The 24,233-nt window shown below is 55.0% G+C and overlaps 1 protein-coding gene across 10 annotated transcripts in view; it reads right to left on the bottom strand.

Moving 5' to 3' along the window:
- The window catches only part of RGS3 (regulator of G-protein signaling 3), a 138,417-nt gene that overhangs the window by 10,516 nt on the left and 103,668 nt on the right, over positions 1 to 24,233 (bottom strand). For 5 of the 10 annotated variants that reach the window (XM_018052634.1, XM_018052631.1, XM_018052633.1 and 2 more), the window contains one exon: positions 5,473 to 6,435. In XM_018052634.1, the coding sequence (XP_017908123.1) occupies positions 5,473 to 6,435 (963 nt within the window). Of the gene's footprint in view, positions 1 to 5,472; positions 6,436 to 8,989; positions 9,056 to 14,407; positions 14,495 to 22,895; positions 23,036 to 23,095; positions 23,207 to 23,280; positions 23,448 to 24,233 lie in introns of those variants that run through there. The other 5 variants (XM_005684336.3, XM_005684332.2, XM_005684331.3 and 2 more) reach the window with 5 other exon arrangements.

Here is a 24,233-nt window from a genome sequence, read left to right as displayed (position 1 = left end):
GCTCAGTCACTCATTAGCTAATCAACTTGAGCCAAATTATATCCCTTTTCTGTGCCTCGGTTTTTTTATTTGTAAAATGAGGATAGTAACTGGACCTCTCAAAGGGGTGTTACATGGATTAATGAACACCTGCAGAAGTGCTTGATGACTTGTAGCTATGGTGGTATGAACTGAGACTGTCTCCTGCCATATCAATAAACAAGAAATGTCACAGCCATCAGTGATCTCTGGCCTCCAAATGTGAACGAGGGCTCCCGAAACTGCAGGCCAGGGGATGCTGCCCACCCCCCCAGCACACACACACACCACCACCAACACTGACTCTGAGGAGCTGGGGAACGCAAGAAGCAGCCATCTGCCAACTCCTAATGAAACAGGATCGGCCCCAGTCAGCTGAGGTGCACACGCAAGGAATGAATTCAGTGAGCCCAGAGGTTTGCATCTTCCCATACATAGAATGCTAAATTTCTTAACTTGATCTTTGATGTTCAGACTGTCTGCAAACTTGTATATAGCTTGACTTCCCCTCCTGTCTCCTTGGAGCAGTTTTCTCAGATATACTAAGATGCTATCTCCCAGGCTTGGAGTCATTCCCACTGAACTAAATAAGTCTCTGCTTTCAGGTTGTGACTATATTTTTTTAGTGGTTAGAGCTGTTACTCACTACGTGCCAGGCAATGTGCTACAGTGCTGTGTCATACTTTAATTTAACCTTCTCAACAATTCTAAGAGCTTTTTGCTGTTATTTTCCCCCCAGTTTACAGCTGAGGAAACTGAGGCCCAGAGGTGTGCTAAGTCACTTCAGTCATGTCTGACTCTTTGTGACCCCATGGACTGCAGGCTGCCAGGCTCCTCTGTCCATGGGATTTTCCAGGCAAGAGTATTGAAGTAGGTTGCTATTTCTATTTGCCTGGGCTCTCGGAGCTGGCCAGTAGCAAAAAAAATTTCAGGTCTGGCTGCAGACCCCACCCATGACCGAGGGGTCTCCTATAAGCAGGGCCTCACCTGATTCCCCCTGCTGGTCCTGACCTGACTTCTGGGGCCACGTGGCCATACCTGGCTCCTCTCTCTGACCCAGACCATCTTGGCAGACCACATGGAACTTTGCAGAAACACTGGGACTAAACTCTACACTTATTTGTTTAGACAGAGGAACGAATCCTTTAGGCTTTTTGCAGGCAGGAGGCTGGAAGATGCTATCATGCCTTGGAGCTGGAAGGCGTCTTAGGGGCTCCCTTGTCTGAACCACAGCCTAGATGGGAAACTTAGGGCAGCAGGGCAGGCACCCTCCCCTGGCAGCCTCTGCCCAAGCTGGCTTCCTGCAGGAGGGAGAAGGAAGCACCGCCAGGGAGGGGCCGCAGCCTCTTCTCCCTGCTGTCAAGGAAGGGCCCATGATTCTGGGCTGAGCCAGGCCAGGCTGGGGTGAAATTCACAGATGCTCTTGGAGTGTCCCTGGCCCCCAGGAAAAGGACAGACACAGGCCCAGAAAATCTGTCCTGCTGGACCCTTTTGGGAGCAGCTGGCAAGGTGCGGGTCTGGCAGCAGAGGGCACTGTGGGACAACTCAACCCAGCGCAAGAGCCAGCCAGCCTCAGGATACCCCATGGGATAACCCCAGGGGATCTTCTCTTCTCTAGACCTCAGGCAGCCCACCCGTAAGATGATCCTGGCCGAGTGCTCCATCTCTCAGGTCTGTCTGGTTCAGATACTCCTAAACACAGCAGCGGGGAGGGGTAACTGTTGCCTCTGTGACAGATTGCACTATGGCCAGCCTCGGTTTAGCCACACGGCAGCACAATGACTGGCCGAAGGCCACAGGAGCTCTGTCTGGCCCTCCTGGGTCTCATTGTATCACAGGATCACTACTGTGGGCACAGAGCTGTCAATATACTGCAGTTGTCTTGAATCCCTGGGGCAACTCCCTGAAGACTTAGCCACTCTTGTTTTATAAGAGAAAATCAAAGCTCAGGAAAAAAAAAAAAAAGAAGCTCAGTAACTTGGCCAAGGTCTCAAGACCAGGAGGGAGGAGGCAGAGCTGAGACTGAACCCAGTCTGTCTGACTCCACAGCCTGAAGACCTCACCCCTCTCCTCTTCACCTCCTGCCTGGCTCTGCCTGGAAACTGTGGTTAGTTGGCATCCATGGACCCTCCCTGAAAAGCCAGGCCCAAACCGGGAAAATGGAAGTCACAGGAAAACCTGCCGCCTCCCCCAGCTGCCAGTCCCCAACCCGCTGCCCCTCACCTGCTAGGGGTGTGCAGGGTTTAGGACGGGCTCAGAGAGGACTGGACAAGGTGAGGCCACTGTCCAGCTCCATCGTCATGTGGCCTGGGACAAACCCTTCTCCCTAGGCTTCAGACTCCCCACTGTGAGATGAGTACAACTGGTCCCAGCTTGCAGCAGTGCTGTGAAGGCTAGAAAGGCGGGGGTGGTGGGGGGCTGGGAGGACTGCTACTGCTCTTGCTGTCCTCCTTTTTCTCATCACAACCATTGTCGTCAGCATGATCCCCTTTATGGAGGACCCAGCAGGAGCTGAGTGCCAGGCACTCTTCTGAACGCTTAACCCAAGTCAGGCTCTTTAATCTTCCCAGTAACCCTATGATAGAGGTACTATGTACTCATAATACCCATTTTACTGATAAGGAAACTGAGGCTCAGAGAAGGGCAGGGATTTGTCCAAGTCCCCCCGCCTGTGAGGGATGGAAGAGGACACCAGGGTCTCTCTCCAGCCTAGACCGCACTTCCCCTTGACAAGGGTTAGCTTCTTACTGAAGCTGGCTGTCTGGAAGGAGAAGGATATGAACAATGCTGAAGGACTCAAGGCCTGGCAAGCAGAAGCCAAGTGGTAGGGTGGCAGCCTCTGAGGTCCCTGCCAGCTAGTCACTCAAGACCAAGAAAGGAGGCAACAGGCCAAAAGAGGGTGGGGGGGTGGGAGGATGCCAGTGGGAACCTTCAGCTCCCAAAGGAGGAAGCTGGGACAGGAGAGAGAGCTGGCCTAAGCATGCTGGACTACCAGGCGGAAATATCTGCCCCCAAATTGGAGCTGAGATCAACTGGTTTGGGGAACTAGAAATGTATGTGAGAATGTGTATGAATGTATCTGTATATAAACATCTGTACTGGAGCAAGAGCAGATGGGACAGAACTTGGAAGGGTCTGGTGGAGACAGTGAGATTGGGAGGCCCAAGGTGGGTGTGGGTCCTTGGACCTCAGCCGCAGAAGAGAATGTCCAGGCCTGGCCTGAGTTGGCCTGAAGCCTCACTTCAGTAGGACAGAGATCTGGACTCCTCCCTATAGAAACTGCCTCCGAAAAAATGGCCTTAGATGGTGATACTCAAACTAAGGGAAATGTCCCAATCCCTGAGGGACTGGATTAAAACGCAGGGTCTGGGCACTGCCCCCTGGAAATTCTGATTCCAGTTTCTAGGGAGGGGAATTAGAAATCTATATATTAATGACCTATCCCCTGATGATTTCAGAGCACATCAACAGCACTTACAGATGAGGAAATAGATCCTGTCCCCTTGCCTTTGGAATTTAGTTCTAATTCCTGGACACAAAGTTTAAGGCCCTTTTCTGGAGGGCCCCAACCTTCCCTTCCAGCATAGGCACCTTTCAGCAGAAGGTGTTATCCCTCGTGCTGAGCAGCCTTATTGCTAGTGGCTGAGAAGCTGCAGAGGCTTCTGAGGCCACGTCTCAATTTGGTGGGGAAGTGTGCTGAAATCCATTAGTCATGTCTGCCACAGGTTTGGAGGCAGGAATGGCAGCATGCATGTCATGCATCAGCCATCCATGAACTTTAGAAATCTCTTGTTCTAGCTAAATTAACTTCTGCAGAGTTTAGTCCAGGTCATGTTCTTTCACAGTATGCCTACCTCATCCTCTCTGTTTATTCTAAACCTGTTCAACTTTCAAAGCCAAGCGGAGGAGCATCTTTTGCTAGAAGCCTTGCCTGGTGGCCCTCTGTCCTGGGGTCTCTCCTCCCCGCACCCCCCTCAGCCTCACAATAGTTGTCATAACAACACCTTGCACCACACTGACTGTTAGCACCTCCACAGCATTTGCCTGGCGCCTAGACTAATGACATTAGGCACCAAGTTCTTTAGAAAGTGAAGTGAGAGTGTTAGTAGCTCAGCCGTGTCTGACTCTTTGTGACCCCATGAACTGTATCCTCTGTCCATGGAATTCTCCAGGTGAGAATATTGGAGTGGGTTGCCATTCCCTTCTCCAGGTGAACTTCCCAACCCAGAGATGGAATCTGGGTCTCCTGCATTGCAAGCAGATTCTTTTCACTGTCTGAGCTACCAGGGAAGCCGCAGGCTCTTTGGGCTCACCCTCAATTGCCACGGGTTGTAAGTGCTATTAATCTCTGCTTTTCAGAGAAGACACTAAGGCTCAGGAAGGCTGAGTGGCTCACCCAAGACCACATAGTAAGTGAGGGACAGAGACCAGATTCAAACTGGCTAGTAAGCCTCAAGGGCTTCCCAGGTGGCTAGTGGTAAAGAATCCGCCTGCCAAAGCAAGAGATGCAGGTTCGATCACTGGGTCAGGAAGATTCCCTGGAGGAAGAAATGGCAACACACTCCTGTATTCTTACCTGGAAAATGCCATGGACAGAGGAGCCTGGCAGGCTACAGGCCATGGGGTCACAGAGTTGGGCTTGACTGAGACAGTGAGCATGAACACGGACAGGCTTCAAAGCCATGCTGCAGCCTTTCCACTGCTGGCCACCCCACTGGCCCACACAGAAAACACATTCCTCACAGGCTGAGATCAGCCTCACGCATCTCTGTGGCCCCTGCTGTGGCACGGAGCACAGGGCCTGGCACACAGCAGGAAATCAATAAACACTTATTCATCTATTTATAAATATTTGCAAGAGACAAAGAGCACGGTGGTTGAGAGCTCCAGCCCTGGAGCCTCATTCTAATTCTGGTTCAGACATTTATAAACTGTGCAACCTAATGTGAGTGACATAACCTCCCAGTACCTCAGTTTCCTCATCCGTTGCAGGCAACAACAGTGTCTACCTCCTAAGGCAGCTGTGAGACTTAATGAGTTCATATAAATTGCTTAGAATAATGCCAGCATGGAGGAAACTCATGTTGTCATGCTTGTGGGCTGACAGATTTCTAGTCTGGCTAGGCTTGGACCAAGTGTAAGTTATGACTATTTCTCCAGTTAGCATGTTGGATCTTATAGATCCAAATATACCTGCCCTACTTTTGGTGGATTCCCCCAGTAAAATGGAGCTGTAAGAATATCTGGAGTCAGAAAGTCTTGCGTTTAAGTCCAAGTTCTGCCTTCTTGGTCCCTCTGGGCCTCAGTTTTATCATCTTTTAAATGGGTAGAAGGCTTATTGGAAGGTTGGGACAAAAGCAGAGGCGGGACAAAGCCAAGATTCATTCCCTGCAGCTCTTGGACCCATCCAACCCTGCCATGTACCCTGTTCGCCTCCACCCTTGGGCTCCTTACCTTCCTGTGTCCTGTGAAGAAGAGGGAAAGGTGGTGCATGGAGCCTCCATTGCGGCCCAGTTCCTTCTTGAGGGTGCGGGGGGAAGGCATGGCCCAGGTGGATGCGGCGCCCTCGCCATCCGAGCAGTGCAGGGTGGTGTCGGAGGAGAAGCAGGGCCCACGGTTCTCCTGCAGCAGGCTGCCCTCGCTGTGCGTCCGGCGCCGCAGCGAGTTCTGCACGCGCAGCGAGAGGCCGCCCTCGGCACCCTGGCCCGTCTCGATCATGCTGCTGCGCTTGGCCTCCCCACGCTCTCCGTAGTTGTCATCGCTTGTGTCCTCGTCCTCATCCTCCTCCCCCTCCTCGGCCTCCTCTGCGTCCTCCTCGTCGCCCGAGCTGCCCCCCTCCGCCCCTGCCTTCTGGCTGTAGGTGCTATCCAGCCGGACCTCGGGGATCACGAAGTTCGGCTTGGAGGCCATGGGCGGGTTCCCTGTGGCTGCTGGTGGGTCCCCAGAGCTCGTGGTCTCCTCAGCAAGGGGCTGAGCTGCCAGGGGGGTCTGGCTGGGGGGAAGGTCTTGACAGGGCGGAAGGTCCTGGGCAGGGGGTTCCTGGAAGGCAGGGAGGTCTTTGCTGATTAGAGGGTCTTGGCCGGGAGAGGGTTCTTGCCCAGCAGGAAGGTCCTGGCACGGAGAGAAGACTGCGGCTGCAGGGTGTTCCTGGCCTGGCGGGGAGTCCTTGCTGGGCGAGCATTCCTGGTGCACAGGAGGTTCTTTGCAAGAAGATGAGTCTTTGCTGGGCGTTGATTCTGGGCCAGCAGAATGTTTCTGGCCAGAAGAGGAGTCCTCTTTGGGTGGAAGCTCTTGTCCGGGAAGAGGCTCCTGGCCAGGAGAGAGGTCCTTGCTGGGTGAGGGGTCCTTGGCATCCGGCCCCTTCCCTTCCTCCCCGGGCATTTCCTTCTTCTCATCCGCCTCTGATCCCTCAAACATCTGTGAAACAAAGAGAAAATGAGAAAGGCTTACAAGAGGAGGCTACCGGGCACGAGTCAGTGTCACTGAAAATGAGGCGGCGATCCACAGCCCACAGCCTGCACCCCACGGTGTGAAAGCCGAAGCGCCCGGTGAAGACCCGACAGTCCCTTTGGCTAAGCTGAATACGGGCTTCCCACCCTTACTGCCTTGCTGGAAACTTGCGCTCCATCAAAACATGGTTGGTCATTTAAAGGAGACGAGGGAGAGGTTAGTTACCAGTATATGTCTTCTCTCATATGCCAGGACCCATGGCAGATTAAACCCCTCTTATGTAATGTTCCCCGGGGGCTTTCTTGGTGGTTCAGAAGGTTTAAAAAAAAAAAATCCATCTGCACTGTAGGAGACCTGGATTTGAGCCCTGGGTCGGGAAGATCCCTTGGAGAAGGGAATGGCAACCCACTCCAGTATCCTTGCCTGGAGAACCCCATGGACAGAGGAGCGTGGTTGGCTACAGTCCCTGGGGTCCTGAGAGTCAGACACAACTGAGTCACTAACAGTAACATGTAATGCTCCCAGTGGCCCTCAAAGGGGAGTGTCACGGTCCCTCTGTGAGTAAGTCGCTCTGTGAATAAATGAGGAGCAGACAGCCTTGGCCTTCACGGACCAGAATCAAACCAAGCCCCAAGCCAGAGCAGCTACCAAGTGAGAGAATCCCAGACCCAGCCAAAGGATATCTTCCACCTGAACCAAAGTCTTTCGAAAGCCTTAGTGAGTCATTTGAAGAAGAACTTGCTCTGAATGTTCAGCTCTTTTTGAAACTAGTAAACTGGGAGAAAACCAGAACTTCAAAATATTGCGCATACCTGTACTCGACAGGTGTCACAGACACGTGGAACCTCACTGAGGGATCACTCACCCCGTGCTTTTTAAACTGTGATTGGAGGAACCTCAGGAGTCACATGTACAAACAAAAGAGGACGCGTTCCTGCCTCACACACCACCCTCAGAATCCTTGGAGTTTTCGCTGGGTTCTTGCAGATTTCATTTGCAAAGGGAAAAACACTGCCCTTACTCCGAGTCTGAAAAGCAGCTGTCTCACAGGAAGACTGGGGCTCAGAGAAAGTCAGGGGTGTCCCAGTGTCACGGCCACATGGGAAAATGGGTCAGGCTTGGGCTAGGCTGGCCCCTCCCCCCATCACAGTAAAGGACCTGGAGCGCTGGACCGGGAACTGCTCAGAGCCTAGGTTCCGTCCATGAAGAGGCCACAAGGACAGAGGACTAATGAAAGAGGAAGATGCCACACACTTATGAGAACTGTACAGATAAGCGGGCACGCACACACACACACAGGCGGAGAATTTCAGGGTAAATGCCTCAGAACATAGGTTAAGAGCTCTTACTGTAAAGACCACTAATGTCTGTTTGATGGATGAAGAAGCTGGGCCCAAAGAGCAAGGACTTACCCGCTATGGCACAGCTGCCAGAGACTGGAAGGCCATGCCTGCAGCTGGGAACTCTTTTAAGCCCTGGGCCAGCCAGGCGTCGCATCTGGGAATAAGGGGCCCAGCCGCAGCCCAGGGCAGCTGCCGCACCCACGTGTCAGGGGTCAGAGTGGCGTCTGGGAGCACCAGAGTGGAAGTGAAAGGCCAGTGGGGTAAAAACCACCACCTAGGAGGATGAAAGTGAAAGCCCCTCCCACCTCCACCTCCTGGGTTGTGGGAGGGTGAAAGTTGCTGAGCCAGGACGGGGAGCCTCAGAGGACTGCAGGATGATCTGGCCAGAGTTTGGTTCCCAGGTACAGGCAAAGACAGGGGCCCACTTACCCCGAGGACTGCCTGCCCTGCAAATCCTGCCTGCAGCTCCACGGTGAAGACTTATCCACCCAGGAAACCCTCAGACCACACTGCCTCAGATCTGGGAACCTCGGCGAGCCCATATCCCCACTGCACAGATGGGGAGACTGAGGCCCAGAAAGAAGGGGCCAACCTAGAATCACACAGTAGGGCCAGGAAGAGCCAGTTCCTAAGCCCTCTGGACCTCTGGCTCGCCACCTATGAAATGGGATAACCAAGGTACCCAAGTGACACACAAGGAGAGTACACTCTAAAAGTCCAAAGCTCTGAAATGGGATGGTGGTGGTGGTGTGGTGAGGAAAACATAGTTCACGAAACTTAAACAGTGGCACATCTTTCTCATGGACCCCTAGACGCAAACTGTCAGGCTCCCAGAATCGAAGTTGGCAATTGTGATTCCAGGCACCCCAATCCAGGAATCTCATCTGGGAACCTTAGTTTGTTCCCAGGGGGGTCAGAGAGACTCTCCACTGAACTGAAAGGAAGACAGAGGGTCCAGCCTGGACAGTGACCTAGGGACTTGCCCAAAGGCACCCGTAAACACAGGGCTAAGCTGGGGTTAGAGCCTGACTCCTGGCTCTTTCTTCCCAAGCCCCCTTCGGATCTCAGTTCCCAGGGCAGCCCAGCTCCTGCCTGCCCCCTCCCACCAACGAGCATTCTCCATCAAAAAAGGCAAACTGTGGGCAACGCCAGCTCCCTGGTGTCCCACATTCTCTCACCTCCCCCTCCGCCAGAGCCTTCCATCTAGAAGCACGGACAGTCGGAAGCAGCAACTGGTGCCCTCGGGAACTGGCTCTGGGCCCTGAGAGAGAAGCAGGCCACCTTCCCCTTCCTGGGGGTGGAGTGGGGCCAGGGCCTGCACCAGTAGTGACTGCAGCCGAACCGCCTGCCCTCAAGAAAGTGCAGCACCAGACCCAAAACCAGAAATGCAAGTCAGCCTGCCTCTGCCAATAGTGCTCAGCCAGGCCAAAGCAAACAAAGCCGGGAGGGGAAGTGCCTCTGTCCTCAGGGGGCCCCCGCCCCAGGGACGCTGAGAAACCACTCAGGACCCAGGGCTCTCACAGCACCCCGCGGTTCCTGCTCAGACGGCCCGAGTCAGACTTTGGTTTTGCTTCCAGCAGCGTCATTTCCTAGCTGTGCGAGAACATGGCCAAGCCTCCCCGAATTCTCTGAGCCCTGATTCCTTACCTGGAACAGAGCCGTGATATCACACCAAACTCACAGGACTAAGTTCATGCTCTTCACGGGGCCTGGCCCCAGAGAAGCATTTGATAAAGCGGGAGCTATTCTTAGTCTAGGCTTATCTTGGTCATTGTTGTTGAGTCGCTCTTTGAGCCCCCATGCACTGTAGCCCGCCAGGCTCCTCGGCCCATGGGATTCTCCAGGAATTCTTACTGGAGTGTGTTGTCATTCCCTTAGAGATCAGGAAACTGAGGTCCCAGAGGCTAGGGGAATTACCTAAGATATGGAAGGCTGACTCAGTACTAGAACTCCTGTCTCCCAGTTAAGCATCTCTCCCCACTTCCCTGGATCTTTACACAGAAGGGCAGGGGAGCCCCAGGGGTCTAGACGGAGGGGGAGCAGGCTGTGAGCAATGGCCCTTCACCCAGGCCCATCCCCCACAGGGCAGACACTGGCAAAGAAGAACCAGCTCAGAACAGATCAGGTTCTGTTTTGTGTGAGCACCTGAGTAGGCTTGGTCAGATCTGTGTTCCTGGGAAAGCTGGAGTATGGGGTACCTGAGCGGGTAGAGGGCCTCTGGAACAGAAAACCTCAGAAACCTTAGGGGAGAGGGTAGCAAGTAAAGAGAATTAGGATGGGAAAGGAGAGAAAGATGAGAGCCATGTTACAGAATGGATGCCAGGCATGAGCTGGTCCTGGGAGCAACGAAACAACACAAGCAGAGCTGAGCTATGTGAAACTGCTCTGGGCGGGGTGACAGGACGCGGGGGTGGCGGGAGGACTGGGGAGCACGCGCCCACGCAGTCATTCATTCTCCGGGCACTGAGTTAGGTCCTGGGGTGGGGGTGGGGACAGCAGAGGCCAAGTCAGATGCAATCGCTGCCCTCCCTGGGCAGAAAAGCAGAGGCTGGACAACTGGTCTTAAGGAATGTGGTGGGTGCTCTGAAGGACGCACAGGCAGCTGGGGACACCCCGCTAGGCGGTTGTTACAACAGGTTGGGGTGCCAAGAATCCAGCCAAGGCGGCCCAGAGACCAGCTGACTCGCCCAGGGCTCTGGGTCCGAGCGCGCCGAGAAGCTGCCCTTCTGCTGCGGAGAGCGTGTATCTCTCCCATCCATCACTTCTTTGGCTCAGCTGGACCAGGGTTAATTCTGTGCATGTCTCGCCTGCTAGAAGCACACAGGAAATGAACCAGGCCTTCTAAATGGAGCTGCTGTTTAGGATATAATCAAATCCTCTCCCCAGTCCAATCCAGGGCTCGGAACAGGCTGGGGAAGGGTGGCAGGTGTGACACCCAGAGGCCTGGCTCACACCACCTACGTCCCCTGGGCCCTGTGGTGGCTGGAAGTGACTTGCCCAATGTCACATAGCTACTAAATGTGGAGCCAGGTTGGCTGACCCCAAAGTCAACCTGCAGCTCTAATATGACTCATCACCTCCACCACAGATGCTGGGCTCGCATCTGCCCTTGAAAACCACTTCCTCCATTGGGCAAGGCAGGGCTCAGCTGGGGTGGCGGAGGTTGGGGTTTGGGGTGGGGGGTGGTGTGCCAGGGTTTGCCTCTATCTTAGGATGGCCTTTCCACAGGATTTTCAGAAAGAGCCTAGACAGAAGGCCAGAAGATCCCGGCTGGAACCCCCAGCCCATCATTCGCTAGCTGTGAGATCCCAGGTGATCACTGTTGGGGACCAAGTCTGAGAAAGGACAGGAAAGAGCTCTGTGAAAGGGAAAGCAGCTGGACAAAGGGAGAAGCCACGAGATTCCCACCCGGCCATTTGAGCTCCAGGCTTGCCTTTTGAGATGAGGGTGCTCCTCCGAGTTTGGCAAGTTGGCTCAATGCCGGCTTCCAGGAACCCCTGCTCAGCCTCAGTCCAGCTCCTCAGGCAGGCCTGGCTTCTTGACACCCAGATGCCGGAACCACTGCCCTGCCTCTGCCACTAGCTCAGGGGCCTCCAGGCTGTTTCCCTCCCTGGCCCTCCCTGTGATGGGTTCGGTAAAGTCCAGGAGGAGGGAGGCAGCAGGTACCTTAAAATGGGGAGAGCTCCAGAGACAGATCCCCCCTTCACACTTACTGGCTGGGTGACCTCGAAGTTACTTCTCTGGCCCCAGTTTCCTTAGAAGTAACATAGCATGCTGGGAGGGGTGACTGAGCGGACATCCACCCAGAGCTCAGCCCTGGCCTGGGACACAAAGCGCTCCTTCAACGGCAGCCAGGACCACCGCAGCAGGGCCTGGTTCTGACATTTCCTCCTCTGGATCTCCTCCAACCTTGCTGATGACCCCTTCCTCCGCTCCAGCAGGGGCCTCTCGGCCTGTGTCCTGCTCATCACCCCTCCTGCTCATCACACCCTGCTCCGGCCCTCTCCCTCGTGCACCCCTTCACTCCCTAGGCAACAACCACCGGACGACACCCAGTACCCGCTGCCAGCCCAGACCTGTCCTCTCTCAGAATGTTCTAGGCTCTGTGGACATCAGAACAAGAAAGACATGATCCCTGTCCTGGAGGAGCTCACAAGCTGGAGAGGAAGCCCTGGCGTGAACCAGGTCATCACCCACAGAAACAATCTGAAGAACGCTATGATCCATAACGTGAAGGAAAACTGCAAGAAAACAGGGGCGTGTGGAAGAGGCCACCCTGTGAAAGGACCCTGAGGCGGAAATCTGCTGAGGGGGCAGGGCTGGGCTCACAAAGGAGCAAACAGCACAAAGGCCCCGAGCCTGGAGGGTGAGCGCCCTTGAGGGCAGAGAGGACACCTGGGTGGTTGGAGCCCAGGCACAGAGAGGGGGCCATTCCTTCTGAATGGCCCACCAGTGTCCCCAGCTCGACGTGCCCCATTCCGAACTCATGACCTTCCCCCGAGTCCATTCCTCCTCCTGGAGTCTCTGAGTCAAATCACACCCCCACCAGGTGCCCGAACCAGAGGCCTGGGTATCATTCTCTCTTCTCCACTACCCCCATGGCCAATCAACAAATCGTCCTGATTATCTCTCGTAAAATCTTAAGAATCTTTCCACTGGGGGAGGTTATGTGTGCGCAGGGACAGGAAGCATTGGGAACGCTCTGTACTTTCCTCTCAATTCCTAAAACCACTCTGAAAAATAAAGTTGATTAAAAAAAAAAGAAGAAGAAGAAGAAGAAGCCACTCTCGCTACCTCCACCGACCACCACCTGCCTCAGTACCACATCATCTGGCCCTGGGACTGACGCTGACTTCCCAGCAGTGGTCCACACCCCTCTGCTCACTCTCTGCATCCTGCCCGAGGAGTCTTCTAAATGCGAATCTGACCCTGTCACTCCTTGGCTTAAAAACCCTGGTTCCCCAGGTCCCTCCAGACAAAGCGCAAATTCTGTAGCCCTAGAAGAGTCTGGGTTTTGTGGGCTTTGTCTCTCCCTCTAGGCTTACCTCTCCCCACCCCCCATCTTTATTAATGATAAATGAATGTATGAATGAATCGGCAACCCAAGAAACTTCATAAACCATCTAAATTGTTATTACTCAAAGTAATAACTCATGAGCCAGCAGCAGCAGTACCCGGGAGCTATTACGAAATACAGAATCTTAGGCCTTAACGAGATTAGAATCCACATTTAAAGATCCCAGGTGATTCATTTGCATATTAAAGTCTGCAAAGTACAGATCCAGCCTATCAGTTCTCAATAAAGAGACATACTTGAGAATCATCTGGGGTGCATTTTAAGAATATCTGTAACTGGGTCCAATCCCAGACCTACTGGATAGGAGGCCCCAACAAGAGGGCCCAGGCATCTTGACTTTTTTCAACTTTCAACTCCCTCCCAGAATTCTGGGGAGTTGCCTCCATTAACAGACAAGGTGACTGAAGCTCAGGGAAGGGAGGCAATACGCCCAAGGTCACACAACAGAATCAGGACTGGAATCCAGATCAGAACCTGGTATGGTACCAATTCAAATACATGGTGTTCCCTCTGTAAGGAAGCCCATAAAGAAGCAGCAGCCCCTGGCCCACAGTGGGTAGCCATCAAGCCCACTGGAGTCAGCTAGCCCGTTCACGCTCCCTATGAACAGAGGACCAAATGCAGGAGGAGAGAGTGGAAGAAGGAATTTGACAACACACTGAAAATTCTCTGCCCCTGAAGAATCATACCACAAGTCATGGATCTGTCAGGGGCTCAGGAAGGCAGGCAACACACAATAGCAGGGAACATACCCATTTTACTGAAAGCAATACTGAGGCACGGCGGAGCAGTAGCTCACCTCCTTCAGAACCTCTTAAGACAAAGCCAACACACAGGGAAGAAGAAGCCCTGAGGACTGAGAAGAGAGGGGACCCCTTTTAGAAACCGTCCCTCCTCTTGGCGCTGCCACCTGGCTGAGTCAGAAGAACATGCCCTCAGGCCTGCCCTGCGGAGCCAGAGATGCAGAGATGCTCGCTCCCCTCTGGATGCCCAGTTTCTCACTGGGCAGTCTTCCCCCCAGCCCTGCAGCCCCAAAGACCCCTTCTAGTTCCAGCCCTCTTCTCAACTGAAAGCCATGTGCGTCGACAGCAAAGTTCCCCAGCGTCTTCCTGACCCCGTGGTAACTGATGCCTCCGCCAGAACGTGAGCGCGGCCCTGTGGGCCTCTCTGGCCCCACCCTGGGTCTCTGCTCAGAAACCGGTTCTCCTGTGGGCTCCACCACCACTCCCTTACCCCCGGGCACCTTCCTTCTCTCCCTGATCCGGGTGTGTGCACCTGCGCTTTCTCATTTCCTTATTATCCTGTCCTCCTCAAGTTCACTTCCTGCCCATCCCGTGCAGCCCAGTTAAAGGCTCCCTGGGATGCCCTCGCTAGAGGGCTCTCTGCTCTCCTGCCAAGGCCTGGCCTGCACTGTTCGCGTGGCCCTGGGCAGGCTCTGCTTCGGCTCATCAGGACTGTGTCCCAGGCTCACCCACCTCAACCCCACCCTCACCCCCAGAGTTACTCAGCAAATACCTACCCAGCGCCAGCCACGTGCCAGGGCCTGTGCGGGGCGCTGGAGTCCAACGGTGGTAAGCCACGTGTCTCTCCCTGAAGGCGCTGGGGTCTATGGGTGAGAGCACCAGGTAAAGGCCCATGTCAATCTCCCATCCACCTACCATCATCTCAGGGGGTTATGGACGCACAGAGGCAGCAGGAAAGACTGGGGTGGGTCTTGGAGGAGGTGGGGAAGAGGATAGGAGAGGGTACCCAGGCCAAAGCCAGAGACAACATGGAATATTTGAGGAAGCACAGGTGGCTGTGGAGCAGAAGCACGGTTATGTTAAAGAATTCGGACTTTATCCTGAAAGCAATGTTTACTCGGTGTTGTAAAGATAGGGAAGGTGGAGCTAGAGATGGTGAAAGCAGAAAGCAATGGAAAAAGAGGACTGGAGATGGGAAGGGCGAGACCATTCAGTGAGCCTCTACTAGACCGCCGGCACTGTGACAGCTGCTATACACCGCCTCATGTCCAGCCGCATTATGAGGTCAGTATCACTGGCCCCATTCTGCAAATAAGGGATCCGGGACTCAGATAACTTGTAAAACTTATGCAAGTTCAAAAACTGAGTAAGTAGAGGAGTCAGAATGGTCTGCCTGGCTCTAAGCTGCTCTTTCTGTGGCCCCCTGACCTCCTTTCCTGCCCCCTTCACTCCTTCTTCCTCTCTACGCGCCTCTCTGTCTTCAGAAGACCTTACCAAGCTCCCGACCTGGGCCCGGCCAGGCAATGCTGAGCAATTCCAGACGCCTGATCCCCGTTCTTACCCCCAAGTTAGTGGAGATTGAGGGGAGGGTGTCTGACTCACCCGGTGGGCAGAGGGCTGGTACAGAATCGCCAAACCACCTCCCTCCCAGGGACCCCTTGATGTGTGGGAAGAGTCAGAAGCGCGTGGTTCCTCTGTGATGTTCTACACTAGGTTGAGCAAACGAGGAAGCTCTGCCAAGCCGGGGGGACCCCAGAGAAGGACACAAATGGCACCGTGGTCAGGAGACAAGGATCTGGACTCAGGCAGGGCAGGTTGAATCCCGCTTCTTAATCGTGTGGCTGAGTCAGTGATGCCTCCCTCCCAGGGATGCTAGTGGGGAGGAGGCAGGACCTGGGGCATAGCCCTGCTCAGCCCATGGCCATCACCTTCCTCTTGCTGCTCAATTCTCCCTCACGGCAGGCACCGGAGACCAACCCCCAAATCTCAGGCTTAACTCCAAGCAATAGCTTGGAGAATCGGGGAGCACTTTCAGAGCCAGGGGTGGAGGAGAAAAGCCTACTGCTGGTGAAGACCAGGGGTCTGGAGACAGGCGAATCCAGGCTCCCATCCCAGCCCAGCCACCTCCTAGCTCAGTGCCCTGGGGTAGGCTGCTTAACCGCTTCAAGGCTCAATTTTCTCATCTGTGAAATGGTGACAGAGGTAGCAAGTACCTACACCACGGTACTGTTGGGAGACCACCCAGACAGAAGGGCCCCTGGTACGTGGTAGGCGCTCAATGTGTGCGTGCTAAGTCACTTCAGTTGCATCCAACTCTTTGAGACCCTGTGGACTGTGGTCTACCTGACTCCTCTGTCCACAGCATTCTCCAGGTAAGAATACTAGAGTGGTTTGCCATGCCTTCCTCCACGGGATTTTCCTGGCCCAGGGATCAAACCCACATCCCTTACGTCTCCGGCACTGGCAGGCGGGTCCTTTACCACTAGCGCTGCCTGGGAAGCCCAGTACATGCTCAATATACACTTGCAATTGCAAGGAGGTAATCATATCTCCTTCTTTCATCATCATCATCACCTGTCCCCTCCCCTGCATTCCACCCCAGGAGCAGGCACTTGACATATTCTGACATAGCCTTACGGTGGGGGCGCTATTATCTGTACATTTCAGGGCAGAAGATTGAGGCCTATCTGAAAGGCCTTGGAGGCTGGGGGTAGCCAAGCCTGTGCTCAGCTTCCCTTTGGCTAGGTCAGTCCGGCTCACTGCATGGCCCCAGGTCAAGTGACTCCCCTCTCCAAGCCACCCTCTCCCAGAGGGGATCTGTCCAGCTCTGAATCTCAGCCAGCCTGGGAGGGTCTGTTCTCAGGGCCCAAGGCGAGGCCAGGATCCTGGTGGGTGCAGCCAGGGCCGGAAGAGTAGAAAACGCCCCCTTTCCAGAGACCCATCCCCACCCTTGTCTGTCTGTTCCAGTCCCTAAAATACTCCTCATTCAGTGCCTGCAGTGCCTGGGCATCAGGCTGGGGGACTGGGGTAGGGATGGGGGAGAACACTTGAAGGTTTATCTGGCTGTGGGACTCAGCTGCAAACCTGCAGTCAAAAGTCACTCTCCAAGGCCCCGGGCACCTCCGCCTGCTACCTCCACCACTGCCTCCCCAAAGCAGACACCCTGTGTCTCTGCTGGGGCTGATGTCAAGGCTGGGTTTGTCTGGGTTGACTGGCTGCTCCAAACTCACCCCCCTTTCCTGGGGCTCCTGAGTACATTCCGCCTGTTGCTTAACCGTCCCCTTCCCTCTGGGACAGTCCCAGCTCCCTCTCCTGCGTGTTCTGTCCCTGCCAACCCACCTCCCCTCTCCCCTCCAGCCGGGCTGAACTATTGGTAGTTCCCCGAACACCGGCTCCTCTCAGGCATCTCTAAACCTGTGCTCACTGCACTTTCTCCCCTCCTCTGTCCACCTGAGAACTCCTACTTATCTTTTAAAACAGCTTACCCACACATGCATTGCCCTTGATTTCTGACAAAGGTGATGGTGACCGACAGTGAGAAAGGATGATCTTTTGAATAAACTGGATATCCACCCAGAGAAAATGAGTCTTGACCTCGGTCTCCACCCTATCTAAGAATCTATTTCGAGTGGATTTTAAAGCTAAATATGAAACATAAAACATCCAGAAGATAACACTGGAAAATATATCCAAAACCTTGTAACAGGCAAAGAAACAGGATTTGATAAATATTTTCCATAGAGACAAAGATTGACAGGTTGGACCACTAAAATGAAAAACTTCTATTCTTCGGAAGACACCCTGAAAAGAGTGAAAAGGCAAGCCACTGAGTGGGAGGAGATATTTGTAATGTGCACGTCCAACAGTGAACACATATCCAGAATATTTTTTAAGCTCCTTTAAATTAATAAGGAAAAAGACGGAGGATCCAACAGAAAACTGGAGGAAAGACTTGAACAGGAACTTTCCAAAAAGATTATCCAAATGGACAATCAACATATGAAAGGGTGCTAAACCTCACTAGTCACCAAGGAAATGCAAATAAAAGCCACAATTAGACGTCACAATAGCTATTGTCAAATCTGTTGGTAAGGACGGGTAGCAACAGGTGTTCTAAGTTTGTTTGAAGAGGGTGTACTGGTGTCACACTTCAGAAGATTATACAATGGAATCGACTAAAGCTAATTACATATAACTTTATGACTCAGCAACTGCAAACCTTAGGTATTTGCCCAACAGAAAAGTATATTATAGTGTACCAAAAGACATGCACGAGAATATCCTTAACAGTACCGTTCATGACGACCGTCAACTGGCAACAACCCAAATGTCTGTCAGTGATGGAATGGATACAGTCACACAACGGAATTCCACACAGCAATGGGGCTGAGCAAAATAAGACCACGTCCAATAACACTGACAAATTTCACCATCAAAATGCTGCTCCAAAGAAGTCGGCATGAAAGAACACACACTCAAGGATTCCACGGATACAAAATTCAAAACGGGCAATGCCACTCAATGAGAGGAGTCAGGACAGGAGCACTCTTTGAGGTGGTAGTGACTGAGGTGGGTGGCAGCTAGAGGGTGGGGGAGGTTTCCAGGGTACTAGAATGTTCTGTTTCTTGACCTGGGGAGTTTGTTCACGTTGTGATAATTCATCAGCTACATACTTCCATCCTTGAAACAAAAGACGTAATTTAACGTTGCAACTTAAACTTTATTTAGAAAGCAAATAAAAGCCCTCATCCCAGGGTCTGATGGCACCTTCCAACTGATGCCTCCCTGTCCTCCCTCCAAAAGCTGCTATACCACCTTCCGTTCAGCAACTGCCCACTCTGTGTTGGGTCCCGTGCCGAGCGCCTCACTCCACAGCATCTCATCCAACAACAGCCACCAGTAAAGGAAGGTGCCAGGGGCACCCCCACGACCCCCATGACTCAGTGCCAGCGTGCAGGAGCCCTCCCTCCACACACATCATCTCATACCCCCGCGAGGCTGAGCCCTTGCCTAAGGAAACGCAGGCACCGAGAGGCTCTGGGTCTTGCCCCACTGCAGAGTGGGGAGTCCCGAGCCCAGGCACCTGCACACAACATTACACAGCCTCCCCGAGATAAGCTGGAGCATGTGGCTGCAGACACAGAGGTGATTCCTATGGCTGAGTTAAAAATCATCGCTCCACCCTGGAGGGGTGGGCACACTGGGATGGAGACCTGCTCCTTCGATGGACATCCAGATGTGCCTCCAGATTCAGTCTCACCTCCTGCAGGAAGCTTCGCTGGGGCTCCTGGGCTGGGTTGGAAGTTTCCCCGGGGTTTCCCCTCCCCAGGCCTCCCCACTGAAGCTGTCTCGTTACCATCCATTACATACCCATCCCCGGCACTAGACTGAAGACTGGAACTGTACCTCCAGCCCTTGGCCAGTGCATGGTACATCATAGGCATCTGATACACGCGGAGGGAAGGGACGGAGGGTGGGGGCAGAGAATGTAATTACAGAGCCGCTATTTGAATCAACAGGGAACTTCATGAATTGAGGTCTGAGTAGTGGAGGTTTCAGAGCTCTGCGTGGACACAGTTAAAACCATTAACCTGAGGAGCAGGATAGACACACCACCTTCCATTCCATGTTCCCCTGTGTGGTGGTCTCCAGCCTTTTATTCAAGGTTGTGGCCAGCCACCTGGTTCCCAGAGGCTCTGCCCAGCTCTTCCTCTGCCTTTCCCCTGTGCCCTACCCTCTGCCACCCTGCCCAGAGTTATCTGAGTCACCAAGAGGCAACCCACTCCCATATTCTTGCCTGGAAAATCCCATGGAGGCAGGAGCCTGATGGGCTAGCTACAGTCTATAGGGTCACAAAGAGTCGGACACGACTTAGCAACATCAACCCCACCAAGAGGTAACCAAGGATACCACAGAGAGCTGGGGCTATGTGGGGGAGGGTGCGCCTGGTTCCAAATAACTCACCACCACCCCCCTCACCTTCCTAAGTTGGGAGCCGCTGACAGTTTTCCGGCAGCAGCCTGAGCCCCAGTACCAGGTGCTGGGAGGCCAGCCCACGGTAGAGGGGGAGGGGAGAAGCCTGGGCCCTCTGGAGCAGAGGGCACACCTGGCGGCTCTCCACACATCTGGAGCTGTGACCTAGGCCCCTCACCAGAGGAACAGTCTCCTGGGACCCCTTCCCCTCTCCTCCATGCCTGGAAGCTCCAATCTCTCAAGCAGCTCATGGCCCCAGCCCACCTCTCCCCCAGTCCTGCCCTCACCCAGCTAGTTGTGCAGGCAAAGGTGGTGGCTGCCTGGGGCTGAGCCTGGCTGGCCTGCTGTGAGCAGCTCCAACCTCTCCAGGCTTAGCGGGCTAAGCCATAAGCAGCCTGTTTATCCCTGGGAGGAATGACGGTTTTCCCTGAGCAGTGACATCTTGGATACGGCCTGGCTCCACAAACAACAACAAACCTCCCAGCCTCAGCCCGGGATCCAGCTTGAAGGAGAGGGCTTCTGATTAGAAGGGCCTGAGGAACAGGTTGGGGGCCACTTCCCCAAGAAGCCCAAGCCTGGCCTTGACTGATGACTCTCAGGACCCAGGAAGAGGAGAGGGTGTGCAGGGGATGGAAGAGTCTCTGGATAGCAGGAAGGGGCCTGGCAATACCTGGTACAGTCCCTGGTTGCTCCAAAGGGGAAATTGAGCCAGAGAAAAAAGGAGATTGGCCTGAGATGATCCAGCTGCAGGGACCAGACTGCGCCTTGGTCTCCAGCCTGTTGGCCGGGCCAGGGCTTTCTTTACCATACATGCTGCTTTTCCAGAGGAAACAGCCAGTTACGTGGGGGTCCTGGAAAGGAATGTGTCACTAAGGGGGTCCCCCAAAAGTGAGCACCAAGATGAAAGCTAGGTGCTCTGAGTCATGCAGCTGGTGTGATGGAGAGAAACCTGGGTGGGGGACCTGCAGACCTGGGTTCTTATCCCCGCTGTGCCACTGAGTTGCATGGAACCTCAGGCAAGCCCTTCTTGGCCTGCCTCAGGCCCGCATCTGGCCAGAAAGTAAACACACTCAGCTATTCTGGGGCCTTGGGAGACAAAACGGGAAGTGGCTCTCAGGGTCCCCAGGAACCTAGCGGAGCGTGGGCACTCCCTCAGCTGTATCTCTTTTGGGGAACCAGGCAGACCACTGGTTGAGAACCACATACCACTGCTCAACCCTCCGATCCACCTCCCTGGTTGGCACCGTCCCGGCGGGGCCCAATCTGAGCTCTAAGCTGCTGTAGTCTATGGGAAAGACCAGAAGCACTGCATTCAAACCAGCTGGGGCTTGTCCCTTCCACCCTCCATGGCCCAGGCCATAGTGTGGACACCACACCACCCAGCCCAGCCCAGCCCAGCCCAGCCCAGCATGATCCCTGAGCGGGCTCTCCCTGTGGGCTCAACCAGGCTGAAGCCAATGTTTGCCCTGCCTCATCGCCTATCAAATCCCATCCCCCAACCCTTGGCCATCCCGATGTGAAGAAATGAGGGCCCCTCCAAAGGGGCTCCTCACTGGAGCCCGCATTGGTAGTGCCCACTGTCTGCCAGGCAGAGCTGGGAGATGAAGAGGAACAGCTGACTTGGACATCAGAGCCTGTCCTCAAGGAAACCCACCTGAGCCCTTTTCTATCACACTCAGAGCCCCAGGCTGGACCCTTAGGACCAAAGGATGAATCAGGTTCAAACCCCACGTTCATAAGACATGAAGCAAGCACAGTGGGTACCACCAGCACTGGACATATGCCAACTGCAGTGTTTGCTCTAGCTAGGGCAGGCTGGGTAGGATTAAGACCTGGAGAGAAGGGAAGAGGAGAGATGGGCTTTCCGGGCAGCAGGGACAGCAAGCGCAAAGGCAAGAAAGCAAGCAAGTGGGGTGGTTTCACTAACACTGATGATGAAAAGCCCCCTTGACCAACTCTGGTTCAAAGCCCTGCTGACATTCCCCACAGGGGGGCCACTCACCTCAGCTGCCTCCATCTTCACCAGCCCCCCACCCCCGGGTGCAGCAGATGCCAGGCTGGGCCAGGAGCGGGCCCTGCTGTGGAACTTGGCTCCCCAAAGGGCCCGCCCTGGGCTAAGCCTTGCAACGTGCTAGGGCTGGGGAAGAGGGGAGGTGCCCCTTCGCTGGGTGTGGAGGACTCAAGGGGCCCCGGTGGAAACTTTGACTGTGGCCGCAGTGCCCTGGCTGGAATCCCACGGGCACTGGCGGGGCAGGCACTGCGGCTCCCTCCTTCCAGGAGACAGACCCAGTCCAGCCGTGAGGACAGGGGAGTCTGATGGCCCCAGCTGTGAGGCCTGAGGGTTGGCAGCACGATGTGGCGAGCTTTTGGTGAGGGACCTAGTGGCTCCATACATAGCTAGGCATCTCAAGCCAGGAGTGGCAGACTCCAGACTGAGAGTCATCGCTGGGGTCGGGGTGATGACACCCACATACCTGGTCCTTGCTGTTCCAGGAGGCAGACATCCTCCAACCTGGTCCGGCCGGAGGCCTGCCGTGTGAACTGAGCCCCTCCACTCTCTGCACCTGGCTCTCCTCGGCCCTGAGCTCTCAGGGCAGGAGGATTCTTCTCGGACACCTCAGGACAAGAGCAGAGATGCGGGCTCTCTCCACGTTGACAACAGAATCAGCCTCTGCCTGCTAACAGCACCTAACTCTGCGGGGTGAGCCGGTCTCTAACACCCTTCCTCACAGGTCTCAGTGAGAAGCAAAAGGAGCAGGCGCGAGACCTTCCCCAAGGGGCTCGGGAGGCAGAGCATCTCTATCTCTGCCTGGACTTTCAGTGGACACTTCAGCAGACGCCTCGGGGATCAGCCACCGCACCCCTCTACCCAGACCAGCCCCTGAGACCACCACCTCCTTCCCCTCATGGAACTCGGCAAGAACAGCCATCCTGGTGCCTGGTTGGTGGTCAGCACCGCGGGCTGAGAGCTCCCTCCCCACTCAGAGTCCCGACTTCTGGTCACCAAACATTCCTTTCTCTCAGCAAGAAAAGCCGGCTGACCAGTCTAGAAGCGGTAGCAGCACAGAGTGCAAGCACGCCCCAGCCCTGCAGGGTCCCCACCCGCTGAGACAGACAGACAGACAGACAGACACACACAGAGCTGCCTCAGAGCAGAACATAACACGGTTGGGTTGCAACATGCCTACCAATGGCTGCCCTGGGGAAGAAACAATAGAAACAGGGGCACGGGGTGGCCTGGACAAGAGCCTCCAGCCCACCACACACGCACCCTGGCACCCAGGCACCTACCCAGCACACTCCAGCAGGGACCCGGGGACTCCTGGCTGCCGCTCCTGCCAGCCCGCCCGCCCGGCTCTCCGCCTGGCTCCTCCCGCAGGCGGGCAGGCGGGCGGGCGGCCGTGACTGTGGCAGCTCCCGGCGGCCGTGTCAAGCAGCTGCCTTCCCCAGACAGAGCTCCTTTGTGTCAGCAGAGCTATTTATGGACTTACCCAAGTTCCCCAGGGGAGCGATACCTGCTGGGAAAAGCAGAACCAAGTGACCAGGTTCCACTTCGCACATCTAGGTAGCCGTTTTCAAAACCCTTGCATCACTCGTCCCTCCTCCTCTTCCTCCTCCTCTCTGCCCTCCTCCTCTTCCTCCCCCTCCTCCTCCAGCGCTCTTCCCAAACACACACCCGGTCCAGCCCGCTGCCGCCACTCTAGAGAGAAGCTGAATTTCTTTCTTCCATCAAACAGAAAACTCTGTAATTTCCCAACACACTTTCATCCAAGCAGGAGTCCGGGATATCTTGAGGAAGAGTCCGCCACCCCGTCCTTCAGCTGGCAAGGGGCCCAGCGGCTCCTTGGATGACAGGCTCACAAGTACCAGCCCTGACTCCCCAGCCGCGCCCGTCCCCAGGACTGGGGCTGCGCACCCGCCTCCCCGCCGCCAAACCCCTGGAGTGCTGCTCTGGAGAGAGAGGTGTCCACTGCTCACGGTGGCAATCCCGGGCACTGAGGATCCCAAGCCGACTGCACCCCCACACACATCCTGAAGGCTCCCCCAGCTGGGGCATCCCAACCCACTGGCCGCAGCTCTGGGCTCCCCCAGTAGGGGCAGGATGGAGCCAATCACCGAGGCTTTCCAGGCACACCCCCACTCCTACCCCAACCCGCCTCTCATCCCAGTGGGCGGCTGCAGTTTAACCCAGGGTCCAGCAGCCAACACGCACTGACTCCAAGAACGCCATGGCCCCCGTTGCGGGGGAGTGGCTGCTTCAGTCACCTCCCGACCGAACCATCAGCGCAGCCCAACACATATGTTTTTATTTAGCACTTCTGTGTGCCATGTCTGGACAATCAGAGGTGGACAGAGACCTTGGGGCTTCCTCCCTGCCCCAGTACAGGGGCTGAAAGGGGCATGTTACAATAGCCCAAGAGTAAGGATCACAAGTGAAGAAGATGTCCCTGTCAGAGGGACCACGGGAGTGGGAGGATGGGGGGCAGCAGGTGAGGTTCCCCTGTTCAGGATCCAGCTCCAGCCCTGGCTGTCCGGACATGACTGAGCAAGTCCATACCCATCTCTGAGCCTGGGTCTCCTCATCTGTGAAATGGGACTGACAACCTTTGACCTGCCCACTTGTGGGGT

Source organism: Capra hircus, chromosome 8 (genome assembly GCF_001704415.2).
Source record: "Capra hircus breed San Clemente chromosome 8, ASM170441v1, whole genome shotgun sequence".
NCBI classification, from domain to species: domain Eukaryota; kingdom Metazoa; phylum Chordata; class Mammalia; order Artiodactyla; family Bovidae; genus Capra; species Capra hircus.
Note: the sequence above shows the minus strand (reverse complement) of the source record. Positions and strands in the feature narration are given on the sequence as shown.